Here is a 16730-nt window from a genome sequence, read left to right as displayed (position 1 = left end):
GACATTCTGAATAAATGTATGGCTGTTTTCATAAATATGAACCATGATTTATTTGGATTAGGGGTTGTTGAACAGATACAAAACATAGTCACTATTTTATGAGTCCAGTTGATTTCTTTTTGTCAATTTCTTTCCAAAAACCAGAAAAATGGGTAAACTGCAAAAAAAAAAAGGCAAGCCATAGGAAGTGTGAGCTTTAAACTCAAGTTCAATTTCGAATTGTATTTTGTGGAAAAAGAAAGTTACTGTTTCTTAATTGAGATGGATTTACAAAACCAAAAATTAAATCCAGCTATAAAGCTTATTATTATATACAAACCTTATTTAAAAAGATGAACTGATCTTCATTATTGGAAGATATGTATTGTCTGCTATCAGAATCTTTCAGAGAGACTTAATTGAATACATCCTAATGTTTTACCAAAAGGTGGATGAGTATTATTACAAAATCTACAGGTAGTCCCTGCTTTACAACCACTCATTTAATGACTGTTCAAAGTTACAAGGGAAAAAGTGATGATTAGTTATCACACTTATGACCATTGCAGAATCTGTTACATGATCAATATTCAGATGCTTAGCAACAGTCACACATTTACCATAGTCTCAGCATCTTGCAATCATGCGATCACCATTTGTGAGCTTCCTATCTGGTCTATGACAACCAAAATCAATGGTATAGCTGGATGGAGGTTGTAAGTTATGGTCATATGATGTCTTGCTTAATGAATACAAGTAATTTGCTTAACAACTGCAGGAAAAAGATCAGAAATTGGTTGCAGTAGTGTGATGCTTCACTTAACAACTGCACTGCTTAACAGCATATTTTCAAATTCCCTATTGTGGTTGTAAATTGAGGACTACCTGTATAGTAAACAAGGGAAAATAAAGCCGGAATTGGGAGTATTATGATTTCTGTTCCAACTATCAGAATATATTTCACAATATATTCTAACATGATTGATATTAATCAATTATACTATGCTGAAGCAGGTTTTTCAGTTTCACTGGTTTTTTTAAGCTGATTTCAGTCTTTTTTTTAAAAAAATCAGTGAACAAGTAAAAATAATTTCTAACATGCAAGTGATTTTTTAAAGAAAAATAGTCAAGTAAGCCTTTCAACATGAACAATTACATCAATATATTTACAGATTAAATTATACATTTAATCTGCCACAATTCCACTAAGTGGTAGGTGAATCCTGCCTACTATGAGTGTACTATCCTACTTTAACTCTGTAAAAATTTACTGAAATATCTTCAATCTTTCCTCGAACAATATTTTAACACATGGCTAAACTCTGATTTTAAAAAGTAAAAAAAGCAATTCATTGGAAGATAATTATTTCCCCCTAAAATAAAAGTGCATGTGGGCAACATATTAAATATATACATACTAAATAAAATGGAACAAGTTTACAGCTTCAGCAAAAAGTAGATTTTAATCTTTTAACCACCACTATAAGCATCTTTGTATTTTAACACTTCAGTATTCAGACAGATTACTTATAGTTATCTGCAACTATACATCATTATCAACAAGTATCTAGGTTAATTATATATTCATATATTTACTTTAAAATAAGTGGTGGAAAATCAATGGCATGAATTTAGCTATACTGTTTAATAGAACTGATAAGATTGGATTCCTTTTTCCACATTAGTTTCCTGTTGACCTCTGGTCTGAGTTTCTCCATGGAGTTTCCCAATATCTGAGAGACAAAGGAGGACACTCTTATGAAAGACACTGTTATCAATTATCTTCTTTTTTAGCAAACGATCCCAAAGACTTGTCAAATTCAGCAATTCCCTTGATGAGATCCTTTTAAGCCTGCTTCTATCAGCCCAACTAGATATGTGTTTAGTCTGGATCCAACCCAATATTTTGCAAATCCACTGACATCTAAAATAGCCCTTAAGGTTTTATATCTGTACCTGCCTTTCTTGGAGATTTCTTACTTGCCATAGATCAAATTAATGAATGCTAAAATTAATGTTACAGATGAAGGTATAAGTTATGCCTACTCAATCTAAAGAAACATCCACAAATATTTACTCAAAGCTTATAGGTGTTTATGAGTGAAACCTTCGGTGAATTGTGTTGATTTCAAAAGGATAAGTAAGTATATCTAATGATCTCGGGATTGTGCCTATCAAATAGACATTAATAGCAAAATAAAAAATACAAAACCTTTTTCCATAGATGAAAAAATTCTATGACATCTATGATGTATAATTTAAAGAACATCCCCTTTTTAATTCTAGTATCCCTTAAGCAAACCCATCATAATCAATTGACACTGAAAATAAATTTATCTCAAATGTAATTGCTATGTGAGCATCCAATTCGAAATGGCAGTAGCAATCAAGTGCAGGAGCAAAAATCACTGCAACATCATTAGCCCTTTGTACAGCCCTGAAATAAACCGCATGTTTTCTATTCAATCACTTAATGGTTTTCTACTGAGCAATCACATTCTAAATACAAATGAAAAAGTGTCCTTTTTTTCCAAACACCAGTCTTTAATACTGAGATTGATAGGATGAGGTTAAAAGAATAAATCATGGTACTGAACTGATTATTTTGAAGCAAGTGTCCCATCTTTACAGGGAAAAGTGCATTTAGTTCAGCAGCAAAACAGCACAGCATGAAGATATTGTGCTTTGACGCAGACACTCCAGAATAATGGGAGGATGTACAAGGCAAGGCAAGATATAAAACCAGAGTAACATTGTCAACCGACCATAAATTTTACGTATACTGCAGGGTTTCAAAAAAAGACACATTCATTAATTGCACAAAGACCAGGAAAAACCCTTACAATTATTTGTTGCGTTTCAGATCCATCATTGACGCAATACTAAATCTTAACAGAACATGATATTTTTTTTACAAATTTGTCACTTCTTTAAGTGAAAAATGTTGCTTATGCTAAATGAGACAACCATAAAATAATTGCTTCTTCAGTATGATATGTTTATAACTGATGAATTCAAAGGAACTCAAGCTTCTGTTGGACTTATTTTTTTTCACTAACTAATTGCTTATATTTTTGCAATAATACGAATCAGTCAATAAAAAGCCCTCAGCAGAAGAATACAACTTGTAGATTCAATAAAACAGAGTAAATCCCATCCCACCCCAATCCAGTGACATACCCTGACTGTAAACATACAAGACCATTTGTTTTAAAACTTAAAATAAGTTAAAGGACTTTCCAGAATAAAGGAAAATACAAATAATTCCAATATTTTTTTTGTCACAAAATGTGATCCACAAGGAATGACAAAATAATTTGTGTGACTAAGTTGCTTTTTATCCAACAGGAAAAGGCTTGGTTTAAAAATATTTTCCCTTAAATTGATCAGCAGTTAATTGACATTATTTTCAGTGAACTGGTACCCCAAATTATCCAGATAACCATCAAATTCACTAAAGAAAACTTTAACAAGCATTTATAATGAAAAAAATCTAAATGGCTATGTTTCCTCTATGAGCAGGAACACATACGTATGGACTGAAATTTGCCTGTTTTATATTATTTATGTTTTATAATATAATATACAATCTATATATTATATTATATATACACACATACACAATACTAACAGCGCAGTTTGCATTTAGTAGAGTGTATGGGACAATCCATTTTTTATCCACACTGGGCACCATGTAGCCTAGATACTATATACATAATGACACCACAAAAGCCATTTATATTTTGTACATCATCGGGGAAGTTATCAGTCAGACCATGGCTCGATATGGTCCTTGCATTTTGAGAAACTGGATGATAAAGGAAGGTCCACCTGCAACAATCTGAGCTGGAAGGGTACTGAGCGGACAGTTCTCAATGCTCATTATAGATAATTTGCTGCAAAGAGCCAGTTCAAAAGGAAGGCTGTTTAGATGTGGATTATCATTTAGATACAGTTCTTCCAGATTTTCCAGTGTACCTGCAAAATAATGAGAATTTTTGAAACCAAATATATTAATCATAAAATAACAATAAGTGACAAAGAAATTATTACTGGCTTGTTCTTCTGTCCGTTAGCAAGAATAGCAAACATATCATCCTTTGCATCTAAACAGGTTCACTGAATTCAAAGCACATTTCTAAGTTTGCAGTAACAGCAGTTTTTAATGCTGGCATGAATAGAGACATTAATATGAATTTAGAAGGGATAAAGCCAATGGTGTGCTGGAACTGGCTTATACTGGCTTATGAGAAGAGATTGTTAAATTTTGGGGAATTTGCAAAACATTTGACAGCAGATGTGAGCTATAACACCTAGTGTGCCGATCAGTTGTTTCACAGTTAGTGGGACAGTGCAACAATACCAATGAACTCTTATTATATTTCTTTAACAACCTAAAGCCACTTTCCGCTAGAAAAGTATATTTCTTTCCTTACTGACATCCCAACTTTGAAATCTTACTTTAATAGACCACATTAGGACAAATGACAAAAATTTTCAGACTTGCAAATTCTAACTTACATTTTCAAAACATTGCAATGAAACAAAATCATGCCTGTGTTTGGGAAACTTGAGTATATTAAGCTGTGCTAAATGCCAGAACTGATATTAAATGAATCTTAAATATCATGATTATTTCACATTCTGTGTGAGAAGTGCAAAAAATTTTCAAGGACTGTTAATTGATGATGCATGATGAGACTAGAAGTCTAGCAACACCAATGGGTTTTTTCCCCTGAAGACTACTACAAATGATGCAAGTTGTTAGCAAAACTACTCATATGCAAAGTGGAAATAAACAGCTTGGGAGGCATGGTAGAACTTTAAAATTCAACCTTTGTAGTTCTTACATTCCAAAGATTGATCTTATGAGTGGAAAATAACTTAAATATAATAAATACTGCCAGATGCTGATTTACATTGATATATTTCAGCAACATCTCAACTTCAGCAACTGTGGATTTCAATTCTAAGGATTCCCTAACCATCACCCAGTGTTCACTGGGGAATTCTGACAGATGAAGTCCACACAGCTTAAAGTTGTTGAGGTTGAGAAACACCATATCAGAATACTAGCCTATGGATTTATGGATCTTACCAATTTCTTCAGGAAGTTGTGTAAGAAAGTTTTCTCCCAGCCCAAGATGTGTCAGATTGATAAGGTGACCAATTCCTCTAGGAAGAGTGCTCAATTGATTATTTGTTAGGATCAGCCTCTGTTTAAGGAATATATAATAAATCATAAAATTAATACCTCCCACCAAAGAATTAACAAAAGCAGGTATCTTTTTATCATTAACACAACAGCCTTTTTCTCCAACTGTCAACAAATAATGGCTTGGGGCTGCATTACTCCAAAATATTATTGAACATGACATATGAACCAGAACTGTCAAATGTTCTGTAATCTTTCTCATTTTTTATATATTACTTTATTACTGAGTATAAATTCTCAATTTTTCAACTATAGGGCACTCAAAGCAGCTAAGTTTACAAAAGCACTAAACATGAAAGTAACATAAATTAGAAAAACCTGCTAAAAGTTCTGATGAAGAGAAAGGCTTTAATTTCTTTTGTAAGGCTGAAAGTCTGGGATTACATTTTATGCCATTCTATTTTTAAAAATATTTTTTTTACATGTATACAGTAAATGCATTTAATAGGGAGCAATTGAGCATCTTTCTTAATTCTCTTACTTATGTGTCAGTAGGCATTCCCACATAACATAACATGAGTGTGCTCAGCATCAAATGGCAACTAATTTATACATGACAGTTTTTCTTTAAAAAAAAATACATGAAATCCAGTATGGTATAGTGGCCAAAGATACCAGGCAAAAAAAAAATGACACAAAGGCAATCAATCAATCAATCAATCAAGAAGGCAGGAAGGTATTTATATACACTTTGAATTGGACAAAACATGCTATATCATGTAATTATTTTACCTGTAGCTCCCTAAGGTATGCTATTTCATTTGGCAACAATTCCAGCTTATTTTCCTCTAGATCCAATTCTCTCAGTTTCCTCAAATTTCCAATGCCATGTGGGAGGTTTCTTAGAAGATTATTTGACAAAACAAGAACCTAAAATAAAAGTAACAGAACATTTAATGAACTGACAGCTATATATTAAGTAATGGCAGAATTAACTAACTATTTTTAAAAAAATAAAGAGCTAGAGACTGTTCACTATTAAACTTTAATGCCATATTGGCTCCAGCAAATATGACTTGTGAAGTAAATAAATATTCTTTATTAGGCAAGAATGAAGAAAACATTTTTGGGAAACTATACAAGATCTATGGAAGTGTCTAGATTTTTACATTCCTGTCAACAGATTTACACACACACACACACACACACACACACATGCACACACACACACACACACACACACACACACATATATATATAAAAGAAAGAGACATTGTGATCTCCGGAACTTTAAAATATGTTAGCCACTGCTAACATTGTCAAAGTGTATTTTATTCATTTATTTATTTATTTATTTATTTATTTTGTTTATAAATTTTATTTATTTATTTATTTATAAATTTTATTTATTTATTTATTTATTTATAAAATTTATAATGTAAATTATTTTATGTAAAAGCCATTAAAGAGATACTTGCCTTTATACAATGTTAATCAATTTGGGCATTGCGCATGTGATAGGCCCATCCACCTCCCACCTGTAATTAGCTTTGATGTTTCTACATCAGGCATGTTAATCGATTCTCCTATTCCCTTCCTCCCTTATCGAACATAGCTTAGGCTGGTCCTCCCCAGGAGATAACTCTGAGCTGTCTGATGTTGATTTAACAGCATTCTCTCTGGCTTCCTCCCATACTTCCTCCCTCTTCTTCTGTTCTGGCAGGCACATCTGATATATTAACCAGCTTCATTTGTTGTTTTGCCTGTGATCTTGTAACTGACCCAGTTCGTTCCTCATTGTTCATATCTATTATAGCTTGAGGTAATTCTGCCAGGCTCCTCGGCATTCGACCTGGGCTGGCTATGTCTCGTAGTGCATATCTGCATGTCCAAAGGTGTGTGTGTGCTGTCGATCTCCACTCCCAGATAGAGGTTAGTCTCTGCTCATCCTGCTGGATCTTTCCTGGTGCCTGGAAATTGTACCTTGTTGAGCCCTTTGACTCAATTTCCCTCTCTATTTATCCATCACTACTGAACATTCAAAACAGCCTGAAAATGGCTGAAAACGGCCAAAAAACCCAGGCCATACACACACACACACACACACACACAGATGGGTGGATTACTGAACTTGCAGGTTAAGATAATATAATAGCTATATCTTCTCTGTCCTAACATAAAACTAAGTCATAATAATAATAATAATAATAATAATTATAATAATAATAATATAATAATAATAATTATAATAAGTCAAAACAACTCTGATGTGAGACAAATCTGGTATAATCCTTCCAAAATTAGGTTGTTTCAGAGTATATTTGTTAGTTTAATTATTAATTATCAATTATCAATAAATATATCAAGATTGGTCAGGTTTATTAGAATTTGCTTAGCTGGTCTTTTATATTCTACTTTTTACCACCTCAAGAGAAACAAGTCCAGATACATCCTCGGGAATTTTGTTGAGCTGATTTGTAGCTAAATTGAGTTCCACCATACTGGTCCATGTCCCAAAATCCAGGGGAAGTGATGTCAGCTGATTGTCCTGCAATTTAACATAATAACATAATAAATAAAGTTTAAGGTTTGTTTGTTTTTTTAAATTAAAGATAATAAATTGTAAATGATATTCAGTTAAATAGATAAAGAACATAAATGTCACTACATTCTCACAAAGAAATAATCATTACAAGAGTTTGGAGTTGTTTTTTGAAGAAACATTCACAATGCAATTTAGCCAAGGAGAGTATGCATTCTACATCTTCAAAAAAGAAGGCATGAGGAGTATCAATACTGATTCTGAGAAAAGAACCAGTTTAATATAATTGCAGTCTTATCACTCATATAACTGCAACTTGTCTTTGTTAGCTTTTCTACTTTCAACCATCAACAATTTAAATTAAATATGTGCTGCAACAACTTTTAGCTAGATTTAATTAATAAATAACCTAAATACCACTTTAATGTTTAATTTATTTGTTTTTAGTTTTAACCAACAGACATTTCCAAAAGGGCAATCTAAGCTTTGTACTTTTATGGAAAATACTCTTGTATATTTGCAACTCCCTAATTTTAACATCATTTATCACTTACGTTACTACATAAGAAAGCCTTGATACTAGTTTTATAAACAATCCTAGGAAAGTTATCCTACAATATCAGGTATACATGGTATCTGGCACAATTTTCTTTGGCTGCACTTTCATACAATATTTTATTTTACACTAGAAAATTCATATTCCTGAAACAAAGCCTCACCTTCATGTTCAGCTTACTTAATACTTTTGCTCTGGAAAAAATTCCAAAAGGAATTTTGTTAATGCGGTTATGTTCCATATTGAGAGCGTAGATAGTAGAGAACTGTGAAGGGCCACCCACAGGGTAAGATTGAAAACAGTTCCTTGCCAGAGTTAGACTAGTCAGATTCACAAGACTGGATAAGAGACCCTGCGAGAGCAAAGTGAACAAATCAAATTATATACTTTATGTACTCTAATCTCCTTGTACGTGAATAGTTACTTTTCTCTTATATGCAGCCTAGCTATCACGATCTGTTCAAAAAGAAATGTCTTTAAGAATGATGCTGTCTGCTTTTGAAAATACTTTTAATAACTGTAATGTTTGCATTTCTGACAAGTCATACCATATGTTAGCCATTTGTTAAGCATTTAAGACAACTCAATCTCTGACAGAGTTTACTTTACCCCCTTGCAGACAGGTAAAGTTTTATGAAACAAAAATTAATTAAGTCATTCTCCAGGGGAAAAAATTAAGCTTCAATGTCCCATATAAAAAAGGAAGAGGTGACAGAAAAACATGCCACTCTTTTTAATTGTCACGGGATTCTTGTTCCAGTTCTAAGAAATCTGAGGCTACTAGGGAAGATGTAAACCTTTAGCCAAGGAAAACAGATTATCCTTGCTTGAATTTTAAAATGTATAACTATAAAGGGTGCAGAGATATTAAGCATATGAAACACATATCATTTATTTATGTCATGTTTAAGGAGAAAATATTATTCACTCCAAATGCAGGGTAGGCTATCCAGCTGTTCATTCCAAAACTACAAAACTACCTTGCTTAGCTGACTTTTCAGAAGATCTTGAATGTTTCCCAAAACTAGCTCAAGGCTATCATACCATTTTGAAATGCACAAGTATTTCGATGAATGTATTTTTGTTAAAAGAATTCCAATATAAACAATTTATGAATAGAGTTGGACAACCACTTTTTCCAGCTAATATTTTAAGACATGTTTACTCGGTGGGCATTTCATCATTAAAAACTTAGTGTTTTTTGCAATTCTGCAGTTTTTTTTAGAAATGCATTTTCTTTCTTCTGCAGCCAAAGTGATATGCTTTAATGGATTACACTACTTCACTAATAAGTGGCTCTTTTCAGCGACAGTTATAAATTATATACAGATCAGCACTTAAAAATGCAAAATTCTATTTGTTAAGAGTGTTTTAGACTGGGAGCCCATTTATAAAGCAATCTGATTTCCAGTCAGTTTCTTTTGTATGTTTAATTACATACACTTAAGTAACTTCCATAATGTTCTTGGGAGGGGACATTAATTACTAAGCAACTTTATCCCATTAGCAAAGTCTACAAGCAATATTTATTCATTCCCAATCAGTTTTAGTATTAATAATTTATATTATATTTGATGGATTTCAGTGCCTTATTTCTAGATCATTTCTTATTCAATGCCAATTCCAATCATTCATATCAACATTATATATCACTTTAAACTGAAATGTTAATCCATATTTATTTGCATTATATAGATGTGTAAGTAACTTTACAATTGTCATGTCAGATTTCTTCCCCTTCACATTATTTTTTGTGGAAATTGAATGCAAATAAGTAAATTCACATATCTGTACTTTCTGATTCTGTGCAACTGAATACCCACAACTGAACAATTATCAGTTCTATTCAAAGAATCATATGTTTGTAACTAAGAAACAAAAAATTATATCTAGGGTCAACAACACAGAGTTCCTAATGCATTTGCAGAATAACCTAGTCAATTCTTGTTTTATATATAATTATTATTTTTATTGATGTATTTTTTTTAAAAAAATTAATATGAGTAATGCTTTGAAGTGAAGATGATGGGGACATGTCCAATCTCCAGAATAAAGCTGTATTATTTGTAATAATAATATTCCAAAACCTAATTTGGAATAATAATATTCCAAATCTTGGTTTATAATTTGGAAGTATTTGCTGATTATCTTGATTTATTTTAACAAGCATTTAATATTGCCTTTTTAATGTTTTTAATGCAATTTGTACATTGTCAAGAAATCTGCATGAAGTCGAGGTCAACTCATGAAGATGATTATAATGGCTACTAAATTTGAAAATTTTTGTAAATTTGATTTTGTTTCATTTACCACATTCAGAAAATACCTATCTTCCTAACATAGAAACCTTAAGTAGTATAACTCTTTATATCTCAAACATTCAGTGTCTTTTGGCAATGTTAAATAAATCAAAAGCTTCTTTCTTTCTCACGCACTCCTGTTTACTTTTCAAGATTAAACTAACATAATGAAGCCCGAACAGAATCAAGTATTCATTTTATTAATAAAATAAATAAGCAAATTATGTCTCAGACCTTAATTTAGTATTATAAAATTTATGATGAAGAAGCTTTCCATATTTACTTTACTCAAATTGAATAATTTATTTTTATTACAGGAACTCCTACTTCTCAAGTGTCTTACCTCTGGCAAAGTAGAAATAATGTTATTTTCCAAATTTAATTCATCAAGTTTACTGCACTGTGCTAGAGTCCTGGGTATTGCTGAGAGACGGTTATATCTCAGACCAAGGCTTTTCAAAGTAGATAGATTTCCTGAAAACAAAACAAAATATTTAAGAATCTTATGTTTAGAAACTCCTACTAGCTGTATTTATTCTTGGGTAAGGATAAGTCCCTCTTTTTCTTTTATTACTGTTTATTGGAAAAGGCATACACTTTTCACACAAATATATTAACATCTTGAGCACTAGGATAATTTTCCAACATATAAATATACAACTCTAACAAATTCATCAGTATTTCAACAATATTCCATTAGTAAAGATAATTTTCCACCATTGTGCTTTGCTTTCATTTCTGGCTTCCCAGCAATAGTTTAAATGCGTAAATCTAAATGCTTTGTTTCTTTTTAATCATTACTGGCTGTCATCACCACAATACTTTAGAGCAATTTACACATTTTCAGATTACAAGATAAGCATTTCCTTATGAGAGGAGGGGCAACATTAATAGCTTTCAAAAGCAGTGAGACTAAAAACCTTACAAGTGAACTTCATACCAAAAGCTAATTAATAAAAGATATTCCATTGTCTCCTGAAAATTTTTGCATACACAGAAAATTTCTTCTGAGTGTATAGATATCATTTCGTACAATAATAACTCCTGGGGAAACACTGTCAAAGTAAACTATTTTATGTACAAAAACCTTAGTTTCACTCATGTGACTCAGGTAATAAAAACTCAAGGTATTAATCGGTTTTAAAAAGTGTACTAATGCCAGGTACATTTAGACACACTACCTAAAAAAATGGTAAATTCTGGAAGCACAGCTAAAATTAGGAAAAAAAAATTAGACCTGCCAGTTCATAGCACAACTTTAACTTTAAAATATGTCTGCAGATAAAAGCTGCACTAAAGCACAGATCTGTCCTTCGAGGTAATTTCAGAATTAAACAGAATATATATCGGTAAATCCCCCCCCCCCACTGGGGGTTGGAGAAAGGACAAGCAAAGAAAAAATACACCCAGAATCTTAACAAAAGGATGTTCATGACACATTGAACACACCTTGCCTATTTTGACTATTTATGACTGTATTGTCTGCCAAGATCACAGATAAAAGTCTAAAATACAAATGAACTAAACCACATATACATGTATACAGTGGAACTTAATTTTAACAGACTAATGGGGAGGAATGGTTTGTTGTTCATAAATGTGCACTAAATATGAAGCCATCATTGCAGCAACTTACATCTGTTAAATACAATATTCAAATGGTATCCTTTTAATTATTTGTACAATGAAATAATCATCCAAATGCCATAACCTGGTGCAGTGCATGAGAAGGTCTGCTAAATCAACATTTTGTTATATTGTTTATTCCTGAACTAACTTATCTTACCCTTTCTGTTAACAGGGAATGCTTCACAAAGTATGGGTAGTAAATTAAAATTAAAAATTAAAGCAAGTATAGAAAGTTTTCCTTCTTTTACAGAGTTATTTTACTAACTTTGAATGATTCAATTCACCAAACAATGATGGCAACAATGATCAATATTTATGGGCCCATAAATATATGGGAAACCTATTTAGAATGTAAGAGAAGTAAATGCTAAAATGAATGAATTTATGCATGCATGATTGAATTAATTAATTAATCTGTATTGAAAGAAATGCAGTTATGTCTTAGCTTGACAATTTAAAAAAAAGGAGGATATAATCAACAATGTTCAGATCTAGTGGACTGATAAACACACTTGATGAAAAGATTCAGTGGAAAATACAAGAGTGATGTTAATTTCTGTATGAAGGATAGATTCAGACAAAGAAAAGTGAAAGAAACAAGACTAAAAAAGAACAGCCACAGGAACAGATAACTCCATGTAAAAAAAAACTGTTGCAAATGTATGATGAAAGATATTCTATGCTTATGTATACAGAGAAAAAGATAAGTGCAAAGAATGTAGTCAAAGAACAAGGAACAATTTTAAAAGGCACAACAATACTGAGAAAGTTTGATGGGAGTTTAAAAAGTTTCATAAATGGAGGAAAACAGCCAAATGAGAAGGCTCCACTAGAATGAATGGAATGACAAATAAAAATTATGAGATGACTTGGGGTTACACTGATATGAGGAAATGCTGGAAAGAGTAGAGATTTGCATAAATGGATGATTTGCAGAGTGGAATCAAAATAAAACAAAATCAAAGTTACTGTCCTTTAGAAAAAGAAAGTTAGAAATGCTGCTAAAACCCTGAAAAATGCTAACGTTACAGCTATAGATGGGCTACCTGGCAAAATGTTAAAATATGAATGTGGTATGTGGTTGTGATGCTTGTTTAACAGGATTGTAAAGCCTTCTCCTATGCCTGGAATGAGAAGAATATAATCACTGTTCTCTTATACAAAGAAAAAGATAATAACAGAACAGAAAACTTACAGACAAATTAGTCTTGTATGTGCTAAGGAAGGTATTTTGTAAAATTCTCACCAAAAATCTATGAGACCTAACAACAAGCAACAATTTGGAAAATTCATTGAAGCCTTATTCTATGGAGAGGATATACAGATCAGATTTTTGTAATCATTGCTATTTGTGACAAATGTATGAATGTGAGAAATAATTTTTTTTTAAAGAGAAATATAGTATAGTTGAAAGTACATATTTGAAAGTTATATATAAATGGTGAAAAATGAGAGCAAGAAGAAGGCTTAGTTCTTGGGCAAGATCATCTACTCCATGTAGTATATTCTTGTTCAAAGTAAGCCAATGGACAGTCATTTTGTGAGGCTCCATTCTTCAGGAGATATATCCAAGGAATCTTCCCAGTTATCGTATTTTTCAGAATATAAGACACACCCTTTTCCCTCAAAAAAGAGGCTGAAAATCTGAGTGTGTCAGATTTACTGAATACAGCATTTTTGGCCTCCCAAAATCACACCCCCGTTTGCAAAAATGGCCATGCATAGCCTTTAGGAGGCTTCCAGAGTGCTGCTGGGGCTGGGGAGGGCAAAAATGAGTGAAAAATGGCTTCCCCCCCCCCCCAGAGCACTCTATCAGCCTCCTAAAGGCTATGCATACCCTTTTCTGACAAAAGGGTCGTTTTTGGGAGGCTGCAGAGTGCAATTTTTTTTAAAAAAATTGTCTCTTCAAAATCTTGCTGCATCTTATACTCTGAAAAATACTGTATGTTTTATGTGTTTTTATTTTATTTTAAATTATTTCATTCAGATTGCATTTTTAGTGTGTTTCATTATAAACCAATCAGAGAGCATCAGTTTTTAGGCTGTTTTTTTTTTAAAAAATACATAAGTAAAATCACTTTTTGAGTTGGACATCTCACTTTCCTGGAAGCATATGCTTTTCTGTTCATGAAAATTAATCTTTCCTTCACTAAAGTCTTAACATAATTACAAAGAAGCCATCACCAAGGAAAAGTTTCTACCTCAAAGAAGAGAGACATGTTTAAAAATACAAGTAATATTACAATTTCGAAATCATTTACATAAAATATCAAGTAATTTTATTACTATTACCATATTAACTGTATCAACTATTATATTTGCAATACATGGGAATGAATATGGGATCTATATATTTTTTATAAATACAAAAATAAATTGATTCTTGTTCAGAATGAAAGGAGGAAATGATAAACTATAGAACAAAACAAGCAAAACAAAACACCAGAGAAATAATACTTTAAAAAGTGAGTAATATCACCCTAACTTATATACCCAAATCCTAACTTTGGGTATATCTGAATTTAACAATTCTAACCAATAAAACAATCCTTCTATATTGAAAAAAGAGAGGGTGCCTAAATGACTTTTCATGCTACTTGCTTCTCATTGCCTTATGTTTACTACATACTATCTGTGACAACTTCACTAAGGCTGCGAAATGGCTTATTGTTCGTTAAAATATAGCAAGCAATACAGGTAGCCCTCGACTTACAGCCACAATTGAGCCCAACATTTTGGTTGTTAAGTGAGACATTTGTTAAGTGAGTTTCGTCCCATTTTACAACCTTTCTTGCCACAGTTAGTGAGGTGAATCAGTGTAGCTGTTAAATTAATAACCTGGTTCTTAAGTGGATCTGGCTTCCCCATTGACTTTGCTTGTCAGAAGGTTGCAACAGATGATCTGTTAAGTCACTTTTGTCAGTGCTGTTGTAACTTTGAAAAGTCACTAAATGAACTGTTGTTAACTCGAGGACTACCTGTACATATTGCTTATCTATCTTTATATACAATCATAACAATTTTTCACATTAAATAGCTCTTCAAACACAAAAAATAGCCACTTCTACTTTTATAGACTCAGCAACAATCTATCCAGTCTGGTCTTGTTTGTCATATTATGGATACTTTGAGAATCAGAGCCTGAAGCATTCTTGCTATTACTATAAATGTTTGCTGCTGAGAAAGAAATGTAAATCCTTGTCAACTGGTTTCCAAATCTCATCATGTTGCTGAAAATATTTTTTCATATCATTCTCAGCCTGAGGGATGTGTCCATTAGTATCTGGTAGTTATTTTCTAGGAATACACAGGCAAAGTATTATTTAAAGGGAAAATACCTGTGACCTATCTATCCTCTGTATTGTTTTAGGATTTAGGGGGGAGGGGAGAAAAACCAGAAAATCCTGATATTGGCAGGATAGTCATAACAAACAAGCTAAGCTACTACTGAAGACAAGGAATTGTTCATACAAAATTAAAAATTGTATTTGGCTACCTACCATAACATTAGTAATTCAGAAAGAGACTAGGTACTAAAATAACAATGAGGCCAAAGCAACATTTTGCTCAAGTGGTTTAAGAGGTATCTCTTTTCTATTTGGCCTGGATTTGTTCTGAAATAAAGAGCTCTTTTGTCATTTATTTTTTTTACTTAAAGATTCGAGGTAAGTATAATTTGGAATCAGGCTCAACTCCTTGTGACTGAACTACATGTTTTCTTGATGCTGTTTTGCCTTCAACCACTTTTGGGAATGTTTTTCCAGGTCTTACTTCTGCCGAAACGCCTAATTCCTAGAAACCTTCTTTGAATACTAAAACTAACCCTGCATGGCTTCTGATATTACAATTCGTATACATAGCTGCTAAAAACATCTATGTCCAGGCCAAACTTCAAACAAAAACAATGAATTGTTTTGTATTCATTAGTTTGAAAATACTGAGATATAAATTCTCCATTCCTCACCATTGGCAAGAAATGAATCTATTTGGCAATATTTTATATAAATGTGCATATTATTGTTTCCTCAAAAGAAACAAAAATACTCTATCAACCTCATATGAAAATGAAATGAAAATATTTTAAGTACAGAAAAATATCCAGAAATTGAGAATTGAGGCTGATAGTATTTTCCAATCCTATTTTGCAATCACTACACCTTACTATATAATTTATAGATTTTCCTACATTAACTGCTTTTTCATATATGAAAACTGCAATATTTTAAATGGATCTTACAATGCAAATCCATGCATGTCTACAATAATAACTAAATTTTAAATTAACTTATTGCAAATGATCAACAAGACACCTATGATCAAATTGCTCATTTACATAATTATAGGCATATATGAATTGTTAATTTGTTTATTTAAATTTTAAATCTAGAAAAGAGCCAGTTTGGTGTAGTTACAATATTGATCTAGAAACCAGGCAATGGTGAGTTCTAGTCTATCTCAAGGTATAGAAATCCACTGTGTAATTTTCAGTCGCTTTCTTAGCCTAAACCAACTCAGGGTTGTTGTTAGAAAATAGGAAAAGGAAGAAGTATGCCTTGAGTTGTAAAAATA

At 32.1% G+C, this 16730-nt stretch overlaps 1 protein-coding gene across 5 annotated transcripts in view; it reads right to left on the bottom strand.

Annotated features, from left to right (window-relative positions):
• Window positions 1-3242: 3242 nt before the first annotated feature.
• The window catches only part of SHOC2 (SHOC2 leucine rich repeat scaffold protein), a 62606-nt gene continuing 49118 nt past the window's right edge, over window positions 3243-16730 (bottom strand). For all 5 annotated transcript variants that reach the window (XM_087725828.1, XM_087725827.1, XM_087725830.1 and 2 more), the window contains exons 4-9: window positions 10876-11006; window positions 8396-8584; window positions 7560-7682; window positions 5927-6064; window positions 5078-5195; window positions 3243-3957 (exon numbers count right to left, since the gene is read on the bottom strand). In XM_087725828.1, coding sequence (XP_087581954.1) covers window positions 3749-3957; window positions 5078-5195; window positions 5927-6064; window positions 7560-7682; window positions 8396-8584; window positions 10876-11006 — 908 coding nt within the window. In that variant the 3' untranslated portion in view covers window positions 3243-3748. The remainder of the gene's footprint in view (window positions 3958-5077; window positions 5196-5926; window positions 6065-7559; window positions 7683-8395; window positions 8585-10875; window positions 11007-16730) is intronic.

This window comes from Thamnophis sirtalis, unplaced genomic scaffold, assembly GCF_051295495.1.
Source record: "Thamnophis sirtalis isolate CommonGarterSnake01/CBP01778 unplaced genomic scaffold, rThaSir2_p1.2 scaffold_11, whole genome shotgun sequence".
NCBI classification, from domain to species: Eukaryota; Metazoa; Chordata; class Lepidosauria; order Squamata; family Natricidae; genus Thamnophis; species Thamnophis sirtalis.
The sequence above is the reverse complement of the archived record's forward strand: the minus strand, read 5'-3'. Positions and strand labels throughout refer to the sequence as shown.